This window comes from Ziziphus jujuba, chromosome 5, assembly GCF_031755915.1.
Source record: "Ziziphus jujuba cultivar Dongzao chromosome 5, ASM3175591v1".
Classification (NCBI taxonomy): domain Eukaryota; kingdom Viridiplantae; phylum Streptophyta; class Magnoliopsida; order Rosales; family Rhamnaceae; genus Ziziphus; species Ziziphus jujuba.
In genome coordinates, this window is record NC_083383.1 from 9,693,972 (window position 1) to 9,706,906 (window position 12,935).

At 35.0% G+C, this 12,935-nt stretch overlaps 2 protein-coding genes across 5 annotated transcripts; one reads left to right on the forward strand and one right to left on the reverse strand.

Annotated features, from left to right (window-relative positions):
* Window positions 1–7,323: 7,323 nt before the first annotated feature.
* LOC112492015 (RNA polymerase II C-terminal domain phosphatase-like 4) lies at window positions 7,324–8,634 on the reverse strand. Its single transcript, XM_025074758.3, has 3 exons — window positions 8,346–8,634; window positions 7,998–8,186; window positions 7,324–7,900 (listed from the first exon to the last, which is right to left on the reverse strand). Exons 1-3 carry the CDS (start codon window positions 8,622–8,624, stop codon window positions 7,448–7,450), a joined length of 921 nt encoding a protein of 306 aa, XP_024930526.3. The 5' UTR covers window positions 8,625–8,634; the 3' UTR covers window positions 7,324–7,447.
* Window positions 8,635–10,142: 1,508 nt separating this feature from the next.
* LOC107420709 (tRNA (guanine-N(7)-)-methyltransferase) lies at window positions 10,143–12,911 on the forward strand. Of its 4 annotated transcripts, none has more exons than XM_048475891.2 (3): window positions 10,143–10,370; window positions 11,566–11,650; window positions 11,903–12,911. In XM_048475891.2, exon 3 carries the CDS (start codon window positions 11,917–11,919, stop codon window positions 12,673–12,675), a length of 759 nt encoding a protein of 252 aa, XP_048331848.1. In that variant the 5' UTR covers window positions 10,143–10,370; window positions 11,566–11,650; window positions 11,903–11,916; the 3' UTR covers window positions 12,676–12,911. The 4 variants fall into 4 exon arrangements, with proteins under 4 accessions (XP_048331848.1, XP_048331847.1, XP_015885227.1 ...); XM_048475890.2 differs by having other exon boundaries at window positions 11,586–11,650; XM_016029741.4 differs by lacking the exon at window positions 11,566–11,650 and having other exon boundaries at window positions 11,908–12,911.
* Window positions 12,912–12,935: the final 24 nt, after the last annotated feature.

The window sequence follows — 12,935 nt, forward strand, 5'->3', positions numbered from 1 at the left end:
ACCATCAATTTATAGTGAGGGAGGGACTCGTGGTGGAGGTCGCGTGGACGAAACGCAGTGTTTTGAAATCTCCATTTACTTTCAACAAAATCTTAATCGTATTTTATTTTTCCTGTGATTTGATTGGCTCACAGCCACTGCTAAAACTGTGGGCTGCTGACTGGTTTTGTATTATGGTCCATTGGATTGGTGGTCCAGTCAGTTTGACCAGTCACATTTTTTGCCTTTTTCCTTTTCAATATACACATATATTATTTTATATTTCTTTAAAAAAGAAAAATATATATATAAAACATCATGAGCTAATAATGTCGTTAGAAGTCAAACATAATAATAATAATAATAATAATAATTCATTGTTTTTTTAATTTATTTTACCTGCTATTTATGTATATAAAATACAAGAGTGGCTTGAGAAGGCATGGCTTTTTATTATGGATCTCCTTCCGTGCTTGAGGAAGGGGTCAGTGATACTGATAAGAAAGTAAGAACAATGCCTCTTTAAAATAAATATTATAAACATGGATATTCCTCCAAATAAAATAGCTTTGATGTTTATTACAATATGATCTTTATAACTTTGGGATTTCGGATCACCAGAATGAAAAACACCAACATGAACAATAGTTAAACAATATAATAGTTATCTAAAATTTACCAAAAACACACACACAATTTTTCACTAGGTTAATCAAATTCATAATTGAAGATGTGAAGTATACATGAAATCCCATGTGGTTGACATTAAGGCCCTCTCTTCAAAGATTCTAATACAGAGCTAAACTCACTATCAATAACAACTAAACTCATAATTTGACTGCCAATAAAATTTCATTACTGGTTTGGTGATAAACTTCCATAATACCACAAATTTAAAAGAATTAAAAGTTTTCTGCCAATCTAGCAGTCACTGCTCTTAGTTTTGAGTAAACCTTTTCAGCATGGGATTCTAAAATAAGGCTGCAAAGTTAGTCTCTTGCAACCTTAATATTTGCAAAAAGAACCGCCCAATATATGAATTTTAGTGCGAGCAATCACAATTCTTGTCTTTGTAGCATTCTCAGTTTTTTTATTTATTTATTTATTTTTTGCTTTTTGCTTTTTGTTTTTATTTATTTTATTTTAGTTTTGTGTGTGTATTTCAGTTGATGTTGTTTGATTTATGGTGTTGGTTGTGTTTTGTTGTAGACTTTAGTCTGTGTTGATGTTTCTGAGACATTAGCCTTCGATTGAAATTTAGAAATTAGGAAGGCATCAATTTTTTTTTTCCTGTAAAGAAGTAATCCTCAAAAACTGAGGAGTTAAGAACTGATGTGCATCGAATACTCAAGCTTGTGAATAAAGGAAGTAAGAAACGACACCGTTTTGATGTAATATGTTTACACAGCATTGAGAAGAACGACAGCGTTTCAACTTGGTTTTAATGGTTTAAGTGGGACGGTGTCGTATTGGCATGACGGTGAGTTTATCAGGTTTAACTGAATCACGTACAAGCCATGTGAGTTGGTTAGGGTGGTTATGTGAAGGACTAATTGCCATTGGTCCACATCATTTAAAATGCCACATCAGCAACAGCAATGATGTATATATATAACGGTCATCGTCTTCTTCCTCATTCACTTCTTGAATTTGCAGAGTTGCAGAGTAAAGGTTGAGTTGGTTTTCAGGGATTGAGAGAGAAAGTTAAGGCTTTCTTGTTTGTACAAATTCATCGAAGTGTTCTGTAGGTGTAGGAACAATTTCTTTGTGAAATTGTTCAGAGTTGAGTTGAGTGAGGGTGTATATGGGCTTACGGATTGGGTTGGGTGTTTTCTGAGTGATTCACCATTATAGAACCTGTTAAGCTCTTGTTTTTTCTCATTTATCAATAATAGCAAAAGCTCAGAACCTGAGCACGAGGACGTAGGCAATTCTTTGGTTGAACCTCGTTAAATCGTGTTTGCATTTTACTGTTTTTATATTCCTTGTTCTTTCTGATTTCCACAACAAGTGGTATCAGAGCTTGGCTCTTAGTCTTTCTGGGAAAGTTGGTAAAGATTCTTTATCAAGAATTGTGCAACTTCATCTGATCAAAAATGGCCTCGAAGATTGAGGTGGAGATCTTCAATGGCAAAGGGGATTTCTTGCTTTGGAGGAAGAAAATGAAGGCTGTCCTTGTCCAGATGAAGGTAGCAAGAGCCATAAATGGAACCTTCTCTGCAGATCTTTCAGAAGATAAGAAATTGGAGATGGATGAGATTGCTCTAAGTACGATCATTCTTCACTTGTCAGATAGTGTGCTAAGAAAGGTAGATGAGGTAACCACCACTTCTGAAATGTGGCATAAACTAGAACTACTGAATCTGGTAAGGTCTTTACCTGATCGTATTCTTTTGCTTGAGCAGTTCTTTGGCTTTAAGATGGACACCAATAAAGATTTAGACTCTAATCTTGATATGTTTAATCGAATAATACTTGATCTTGCAAATTGTAAAGTCACTTTTAGTGATGAACACAATGATATAATTTTGTTAAATTCTTTACTTGAATCTTATAGAGAAGTCAAGAATGCCATAAAGTATGGCCGTTATTTCTTGTCCTTAGATATAGTGATAAGTTCATTAAAATCTAGGGACATAGAAATGAAATCTGAGTCTAAGCGTGAAGGGCTTAATGCTCGAGGAAGAAGCCAAACAAGAAACTTTGGTACTTCTGAATTTAGAGCCAAAAGTACAGACTATTCTAGATCCAAGTCTAGAAATAGAGGTCGAAAGTATTATTACTGTAAGAGGGAAGGTTATATAATGAAATTCTACTACAAGAAGAGAGATGACAAAAGTAAGAGTCAGGAGAGTGGTGATCTTGGTGCTGTCACCTCGAGTGAAGATTCTGGTGAGGTTCTTGTGGCTGATACTGAACAAAACAAGACTGAATGGGTTTTAGACTCAGGATGCTCATTTCATATGAGTCCTATACTTGATGTTTTTCAGTCTTATAAGGAATATGAAGGAGGACAAGTTATCATTGGTGATGATCATTCCTGTAAAGTTGTTGGTATAGATAATGTTCAATTTAAACTTGATGATGGTACTGTTAAGATTCTAAATTCAGTTAGATATGTGCTTGGTTTAAGGAGCAATTTAGTTTCCCTTGGGATGCTTGATGATGTTGGTTATACCACTAAAACTGAAAATGGAAAAATGAGGATTTCAAAAGGCTCTTTTGTTGCTTTTAAAGGCATTAAGAAAAATGGTCTGTATGTTTTGCTTGGTGAGGCTGTTTGTGATTCTTGTAATGCTTCAATTCACACTTCTGTGGATAACACTCTGCTATGGCATAATAGATTAGGCCATATAAGTGAAAAGGGCATGTATTATCTGAATAAGCAACACGTTTTTGGTAAGGATCAGATAAGCAAATTAGACTTTTGTGAAAATTGCATTTTAGGTAAGCAACATAGACTCAGTTTTAACTTGAGTTCAAATAGAGCCAAAGTTGTGCTTGATTATGTTCATGCTGATCTTTAGGGTCCCGCTAGAGTTTCTACTCAAAGTGGAAAACAAATACTTCATGTCTATTATAGATGACCATTCTAGAAAAATGTGGGTCATTTTATTGAAGTCCAAAGATGAGGCCTTCAATAAGTTTAAGGAGTGGAAACTGCTTGTTGAAAAACAAGCAAACAGGACAGTAAAGGCTTTAAGTACAGACAATGGCCTTGAGTTCTGTAATAGGGAGTTTGATAATTTCTCTAAGACTCAAGGAATTGTGAGACACAGAACTGTCAAGCATACTCCTCAGCAAAATGGTGTTGCTGAGAGGATGAATAGAACCTTGCTTGATAAGGTAAGGTGTATGCTAGTGTCATCTGGCTTGCCAAAGTTGTTTTGGGGTGAAGCAGTTATGACTGCTATGTATCTTGTTAATTTGTCACCCTCAACTGCTTTGAATTTTGAGACACTTGAGTATGTCTAGTCTGGAAAGTTGCCAAATTATGATAATTTGAGAATGTTTGGATGTGCAGCATATGCACATTAGTCAGAAGGTAAGCTTGAACCTAGAGGCATCAAATATGTTTTTCTAGGATATCCTCAAGGTGTCAAGGGCTATAGGCTCTGGATTAAGGATAGAAGTGGTTTTAAGGTCATTGTTAGTAGAAATGTCATTTTTAATGAGAATATTATGCCTTGCAAAAATACTAACAATGCAGGTACTGAGAGTGAACAACAACAACAAATGTCAAGGCAAATGGACTTAGTAATGCCTGAGATTGATTTTCAAGACAATGAGGAAAGTGCATCAAAAGAACCAATACTAGAAGCTGAAGTTCATGGAACTTTTGAGCATTCAGAATCAGATTCAGATGAAGAAAGGCAAAGACAACAGCTTTCTTCACCTTCAAGAACCATTGCATCACCAGGATACCTGTTGACTCGAGATAGAGCCAGAAGGAGGATTATTCCAAATAAGAAATACAGCTATGCAGATTTTATTGCATATGCTTTAGTTGGATTTCAAGAGTTCTCTGATAATGAATCTCAGAATTATAAAGAAGCTATGAAGTCCTCAGAATCAGCAAAGTGGAAGCAGGCAATGGATGAGGAAATGCAGTCACTTCATGACAATCATACATGGGATCTGGTGTTGGCTCCTTCAAAACAAAGAGTTGTTGATTGTAAATGGATTTATAAAGTCAAGGAGGGGTTGACCAAGTCAGATCCAGTGAGATTCAGGGCAAGGTTGGTAGCAAAGGGGTTTACCTAGGTTGAAGGTATGGATTACAATGAAATCTTCTCACCAGTGGTCAAGTATGCTACCATTCGAATCATTCTCTCTTTGGTTACACATTTTGATTGAGAATTAGAACAATTGGATGTAAAGACTGCTTTTCTTCATGGGGATTTGGAAGAAACTATTTACATGAAAAAACCAGAGGGATATGAAGTGACTAGACAGGGTGGAGAGTTAGTATATCTGCTAAAGAAGTCTCTCTATGGTCTAAAACAGTCACCAAGGTAGTGGTAGAGGAGGTTTGATACCTTTGTGGTGAAAGCTGGTTTTGTGAGAAGCAACTTTGACAGTTGCTTGTACTTCAAGGAGGCAGCAAGCTCAAATGCTGTATTTCTGCTTTTGTATGTAGATGATATGCTGTTATCAGGACCAAATGCAAAAGTTATTGATTCAGTTAAGAAGTTACTAAGCTCAGAGTTTGATATGAAGGAGCTTGGTCAGGCAAAAAGGATTTTGGGCATGACAATTGTGAGGGATAGAAGAAATAGGAAGATGAAACTTCAACAGACTTCATATGTTCAAAAGATACTCTCCAAGTTCAACATGAGTGAAGCTAAGCCTGTTTCTGTGCCCTTGGGTGGATATTACAAGTTTTCAATAGAACAATGTCTAAGTAATGAACAAGAAAGAGAAGATATGATTACTGTACCATATTCGAGTGTTATAGGTTCAATTATGTATCTTATGATCAGTACAAGGCCAGATTTGGCTTATGCAGTAAGTGTGCGCAGCAGATTTATGTCAAATCCTGGAAGAAGTCATTGAGATGCAGTAAAGTGGCTCTTAAGGTACTTAAAATTCACTGCGAATGAAGGATTGGTGTTTAAAGGCAGCAAAGATGGAATTGAATTGCTTGGTTACACAGATGCAGATTATGCCGGGGATCGAGATAAGAGGAAGTCAATTTCAGCATATGCATTTACTGTTTGTGGGAATTGTGTAAGTTGGAAGTCACACTTGCAAGCTGTAGTAGCTTTGTCTACTACAGAAGCTCAGTATATGGCAATAACAGATGCTACTAAGGAAGCAATTTGGATTAAAGTTTGCTGTCAGAGCTTAATATGTTACATAAGGCTATCATACTCTATTCAGATAGTCAAAGTGCAATACACCTTTCTAAAAATCCTATGTTTCATGAGAGGTCAAAGCACATTCAGATTAAATATCATTTCATACGTGATATGGTGGAAAGGAAAGAAGTCATGTTGGAAAAGATACCTATTGAGCTTAATCCTATTGATATGGGTACTAAAGTTTTACCCTTAATCAAGTTTAATTCATGTAAAACCTTGCTCAGTATTGGGGTAGGCTAATGTTGATTTAAAGGAAGATTGCAAGGAGGGTTCACAGAGTTTCTGCTATAAATGCACTCTTGAGGATTAGGTGGAGAAATGTAAAGAAGTAATCCTCAAAAGCTTAGGAGTTAAGAACTGATGTGCATCGAATACTCAGGCTTGTGAATAAAGGAAGTAAGAAACGGCACCGTTTTGATGTAATATGTTTACACAGCATTGAGAAAAATGATAGCATTTTAACTTGGTTTTAATGGTTTAAGTGGGACGGTGTCGTATTGGCATGACGGTGAGTTTATCAGGTTTAACTGAATCACGTACAAGCCATGTGAGTTGGTTAGGGTGGTTATGTGAAGGATTAATTGCCATTGGTCCACATCATTTAAAATGCCACATCAGCAACAGCAACGATGTATATATATATAACGGTCATCGTCTTCTTCCTCATTCACTTCTTGAATTTGTAGAGTTGCAGAGCAAAGGTTGAGTTGGTTTTCAAGGATTGAGAGAGAAAGTTAAGGCTTTCTTGTTTGTACAAATTCATCGAAGTGTTCTGTAGGTGTAGGAACAATTTCTTTGTGAAATTGTTCAGAGTTGAGTTGAGTGAGGGTATATATAGACTTACAGATTGGGTTGGGTGTTTTCTGAGTGATTTGCCATTATAGAACTGTTAAGCTCTTGTTTTTCCTCATTTATCAATAATAGCAGAAGCTCAGAACCTGAGCACGAGGACGTAGGCAATTCTTTGGCCGAACCTCGTTAAATCGTGTTTGCATTTTACTGTTTTTATATTCCTTGTTCTTTCTGATTTCCACAACATTTTCTTTGTTTGTTTTGTGTGTATAGTTTCTGATTTATTTATTTTGGTTTAGATGTTCATGAAAATGCCAAAGCGAACTAATCAAAGCCCCAAACACAATCCAAATGCACCACGCCAAAAGTCCCATACGACGGCAGAAAGTGAGAATGATGCCACTTTAGGCCATCAAACCAAATCCGAGATGGTGCACAAGCATCTTGCCATGCTGAAAAAGAAACACCAATGGAGAAGAGAAACAAAGGAGAGACTGGCAAAGAGGCTGAAATGCAGCTGCTTGAGAAACTATACGAGGGCTTTGCTTGTTGGCTTTCCAATATATTTGACGGACATATGACACCAAAAATAGGAAAAGGCCAGTTGTATTAGAAAATTTTTTTTTTTAAAAAAAAAAAGGTGCAACATGCCACACTTACCAAAACACCAAAATGAGGCTACTTTCATTTAATCACCTATTGTCAAGGCCACAGATCTGCTAATTTTCCCAACTTTACCAGTTTATAATCAAACCAATACATTGATAAACAAACAAACAAATAAAAAATAAAAAAATAAAACCAATTTGTCTCTAAGTTCTTTTCATTTTCTTATCGAATCCATAATTTTGGCTGAAAAGCTTGTAAACTTCTCTGAAAACGCATAGGGCGAACATTTCTTCAATTAAATAGGGAAGGTATTCTTGGAGTTGGCCTAGTTGGGTAACAGGGAAGTTTTCTTCAGGATGCTTATGCCATGTAAAATACGCAGCTTTGAGCCAGTCAGGATGCACTAAATATTTGTTCTCTTTCACTGCCCAACGAGACCCTCTTGTTCCAAAATCCCATGCCACCACATGTGTCACTGATGGACCATATTCTGTTGAACAAGTAGCACCCAACCGCATCGCCACCTCCGAGAGCCGGTGATTCGTTTCCTGATCAGTCATGAAATTTGTGGGAAATAGAAGTTTACAGCCCTTCAATATGTTTTTCCGAATAGTTTCCGACACCCGCCTTAGAATCAGCTTGTCACCATTGGATTCCTACAGAAAGGTCAATCAGCAATGATAGTTAGAACGTATATACATATAAAAACCAAAAATTAATAACAGTGACAGAGCAACAGAAAGGTGAACATACATCATCAAAGAACATCAAGTGGATTTTCTCTAGAACTTTGAGAATAGTTGCAAGAGCTCCTTCAGTCTCACTTTCATCACTCTTCATCTCAGAATGTGATTTGCAATCGGGGTCGAAATCTTGACAACTTGAACTGAAAAAATGATATTTTTCTATGGGTATTAGATTTCTCTCATGCTTTCTCCATACCTGCAATATATAATGGATATAGAACAACTATCAACAACCATCTAAAGAATTTATTAAGGACAGATTGAAGAAACAGTTAGCTTCAATAATATGCTAAAGAAAAAGCTCAAATATTGAATATAAGAAGAACTATAATATATAAACTAGTGTTTTTTTTACCTCTTTGGTATCATCAAGGATCAAAATCGCACTTTCTGGTGCTGGGATAACATCAAGGGTCTTTCTATTTTTCTGGGCAACATCATTCCTCGATATGACGCGTCCTTTAATATACTCTCTTCTTGGATCAAGTATATTCACAACTAGCGATGCATAAGACCTATTAGCCAGTGTATACACATGTAATATATACATTTTACTTGCTTCTTTCAAAAATGTCCTTACAAACGGTCTCAACTTGATAATCATATCAAAATTCTTTTGTGTAAATTTCAACATGAAGAGGCTCCCTTTCCCTTCTGAAACATCTAGAAAAAATAATAATAATAAAATCAAAATAAATTAATTAATTAAAATTAATATTAATTTCCTGAAAAAGAAACTCCCTCTCCCATGTACAAGATCTCCAAACAAGCTAATATTAGGTTAATCTGTAAACTTCTTTTATCAACATTTAGATTATTTTAACAATTAAAATTTAAATTGTACTAGTGGTTTGTTGGTTATTGGGTTCATACTTTTTTCATATAAGGTTTATTAATTTATAAATCTCATAATTGATAAAAGATATTATAATGTTAAAACTATTAGACCAACTTGATGTAATTCCAACATTATGTACCTGGTTCTGCCTGGATCTTGAAACATTCCTCTTCTGATGTCATTCTTTCCAAATTTGTGCCGTTCAATAATGTATGATCAAGATCAAGAACCAAATGGAGTTTTTTATCTTGTAATAAGTCCTCCATTTGGTTGTGATCGGTCTTAGTTCCTGCCAAGAAAAATTGGTTTAATCAAAATTTTAAAATATTCAAATTACAAATAAAAAAGTGCAGGTAAACTAAAAAATTACGTGGATAATATTTGTTTTATATCATTAAACAATATTCTCTCATTTATACACCATTTTCGTCTAGAATTTTATCTTCTGATATAATAATAAGTCAATAACATTTCCAAAAAATGAGGTAATTTTAATATATATATATATATATATATATAAAACTCAAAAATCCAAGTTTATTTTATTTTTTGGATCGGCAACAAAATCCTTGTTGCTTTCTTAAGAAGGAACCTAAATCTCACCGCTAAATCTGCTAGAATCATCTAGCTTAATTGCTGCTGCTATGTTCATCGGAAAATCAAATCACTACACTTATCTATAAATATAAAATATTGTGTCAGACTCGAACTAACAATAAATAGTAGAAACACTTTGCACTTCTTTGTCCGTGTAATGTGAATTGGTTCATGCATACTTTACTAGTAGAATCAACTATGTAAACACAGCAATAGATAAATAAATAAATAAATAAAATTAGAGAAAAAAAAAAGCGTAAATAATCCATAAATCAAACAGAACAAAGTACTAAGAATTCTTCAAAAATAGAACCATTAAGGTAACGAATACAAAGTAACAAAATAATAATAATTGGCGAAAGCATACGTACTTGAAAAAAAAATATATATATATTCAGAACAGTAGAAACCGTAGGTAAAGCTTAATCAAGAGAAGCTCGGCAAGAATGGGATTATAGGAATATAATATCTCTAGGTTAAGAGAAAAATATATATACTGTGAGTTATAACAAACCAATTTAAAGAAGAAATATTAATTCAGATTAGGAAACCAACAAATATATATATATATATATATTTTTTCTTCGGAGAGTGAATTTAGGAAACCAACATTAAAAATAAATAAATAAGAAAACCAAAGCGGCTTACTAACTTGATTAGCAAACAATAATTAAATAAAAAAATAGAATTAAAAAAGCGGTTTTTCCCCTTTTTTTTTTTTTTTTTTTTGGGTGTTTTTTTTCTGCTTCGAAAATCCCTCTTTCGTGCTAGGTCGAGTTTGGGCTAGAGAACTTCCATTGGGCCTCAGTACAGGAGTTAGAACTCGAATTCACTCTATATTTGTCTCTCTGTGCGTTCCTAGTTCCAGATTTTTTTGTTTCGAAGCCAATTTGGCTTTCCATTCTGAAGGAATCTGAATCTTCTTGTTCCTTCCATCTCCACCAGGTACCGAGCTATGCTTTTTTTTATTTTTTTATTTTTATTTCATTTATTGTTCTTTCTGTTGATAGTTTTCCTATGCCAGTAGATTCACAACCCACTTAGCAAAGCTTCGTTAGTTTCCATTGAATCAATCATGAAGGGTTATTGAAAAAAACTTGTATTCTCTGCTAAAAGCTGCTCTCTTTATGCTTTGTCCACGTTGTGTGTTTTACTTGCTGACCAGGTGTTTGTAATAATTCCTCTGAGAAGAAATATATAGATATGAATATTAACTAAAATGGTGGATTCAACGTCAACCTTTACTGAAATTTGTATATGAAATCTCAATGTGGCTGTGTGCTGTAATGGTTTTCCAACTTCCTGCGTCCTTGGTAATAAAGGCTGCTTGATGCAATAGTGAAGGAAAAAAAAAGAAAAAAAATTGTTCTTTGGCTTTGTGAAACCCAATATTGCATATTTGAATCGTTTTTGTTTCGTAATCAGAAATTTTTTCCAAGTAAAGTGGCGACTTAGTAATAGAACTAAGATCTGAAACACTTGACTGTCTGTGTTAGCTGCCAATGAGTATTATAGGCAAACGAATCGCTCAAATTGGGCTCTACTCGGCTCCTCCTACTTTATATTTTAAGCGCTTCCTACTTGTTTTCATTTTAAGGTTTTGAACTTCCCTTGGTTTTATGCGACTTTTCTTTCAATTTTTGTAGCTTGACATGTTGTATTGCTGCCCATCATTCACTTCCATAACTTGCATTGTTGGTGCTTGCTTCATTGTCAATACTTGAAAAGGAATTTAGTAGTTTTCTTCCTTACCTTTTAATCTTGTTGGTTGCCATATTTCTCTTCATGGCATTTCAATTTTTATCCTTCTCGATTGAAATTCAAATCCAGTTATGGACAAATCCAAAATGTATGATATTTAGTCCTTTACTTGTTAGGCCTTCTCTCTTGCGGTTTAAGTCCTGAAAATCTTTATTTTCGTTTGAACTACCCATCAGTGATCACTGGTTCTAATCCTTGGTCCTTTCTATGATTTGTAGCAGTCCAACCTTCCTCATGGCAATAATTTTTTTTTTTCCTAATATTTTTTTAATAACAAATTTTTTTATTGCATACTTGCCAACATTCTCTCAAGGTAAGATGAACTTTGTTGGGATCATAAAGAATCAAATAAGAAGCTTTTTTGTATAATTTGTAGTAGCCATTGTGATGGGTTTGCAGAAAACTGAAGGAGTTTTGATTTCTCAACCTGCAAGCTGTTGCTATCCTCCCCTGTCTTTCACCAAGTATTCTTCTTTCAAATTACATCATGTCATTTAAATATGATACACCCTTTATTTATTTACAAGTTACAACTCTTTTGTACGTCTTTTTGGTTAATCTTTAGAATTCTGGCAGCCTTAAGACTTTCATTTGTATCTCTTGTAGAATAGTCAGTTCAATAGATGTGAATTTCTTACTTGGTTTTGCATTATATGCTCCCTTATTATGAGATGGTGCCTGCCCCAGAATTTCTAACTTGTTGCCAACTTCTGCAGTTCAGAAATAAGTTATGTTGGAAAACAAGGCAAACCCAACTTTTAGCAAGTCAACTGGCCTGCCTCGAAAGCGGTTTTACAGAGCAAGAGCTCATAGCAACCCCTTAAGTGACTCCCATTTTCCCATACCAATATCTCCCCATCATGTTGATTATTCTCTTCATTACCCTCAATTCTTTCCCTCGTCTGATCAAGTTCATAGTACCAAAAAGGTCGAGTTTGCAGATATTGGCTGTGGTTTTGGAGGGCTTCTAATCAGTCTTTCAACCCTTTTTCCTGAATCTCTGATGATTGGAATGGAGCTTAGGGATAAGGTAACAGAGTATGTTAAGGAAAGAATATCTGCTTTAAGGGTGGCAAATCCTGGTCAATACCAAAACATTTCAGTAGTTCGAACTAATTCCATGAAATATATTCCAAATTATTTTGAGAAAGGACAGCTCTCAAAGATGTTCTTCCTGTTCCCAGATCCTCACTTCAAAGAGAAGAATCACCGCCGCCGTGTTATCAGTCTGCACTTGCTGGATGAGTATGCATATGTTTTAGGAGTTGGAGGGATTATATACACAATCACAGATGTGGAAGAACTTGGAGACTGGATGAAGGCTTGTTTAGAGAGCCACCCCATGTTTGAAGCCCTCACTGTTGAAGAGCTTGAAGCAGATCCAGTTGTCAAACTCTTGAGTTCAGCAACTGAGGAAGGACAGAAGGTTGCTAGAAATGGGGGACAGACCTTCCAAGCAGTTTACAGACGCATTCAACCATCCTCATGACATAAATATTTTGGACGCTCTTAGTTGATAATACATGGATGATTAGCTATATACGGTTATGAACTGTTTTTGGTTGGTTCAGTTTTTCACCACCAAAGTAGTCTTAGTAAGGATCACCAGTTTTGGAAAATTTTCTTTCCTAAAGTCTAAATTATCTTCAGGTTATTTGTAATCAGACAAAACGATGAAAGAGTTGTTTCCTTCTCAATTATGTTTATTTTTTTTCTTATTGAGCATGATTATGTGTATCATTTTTCTTC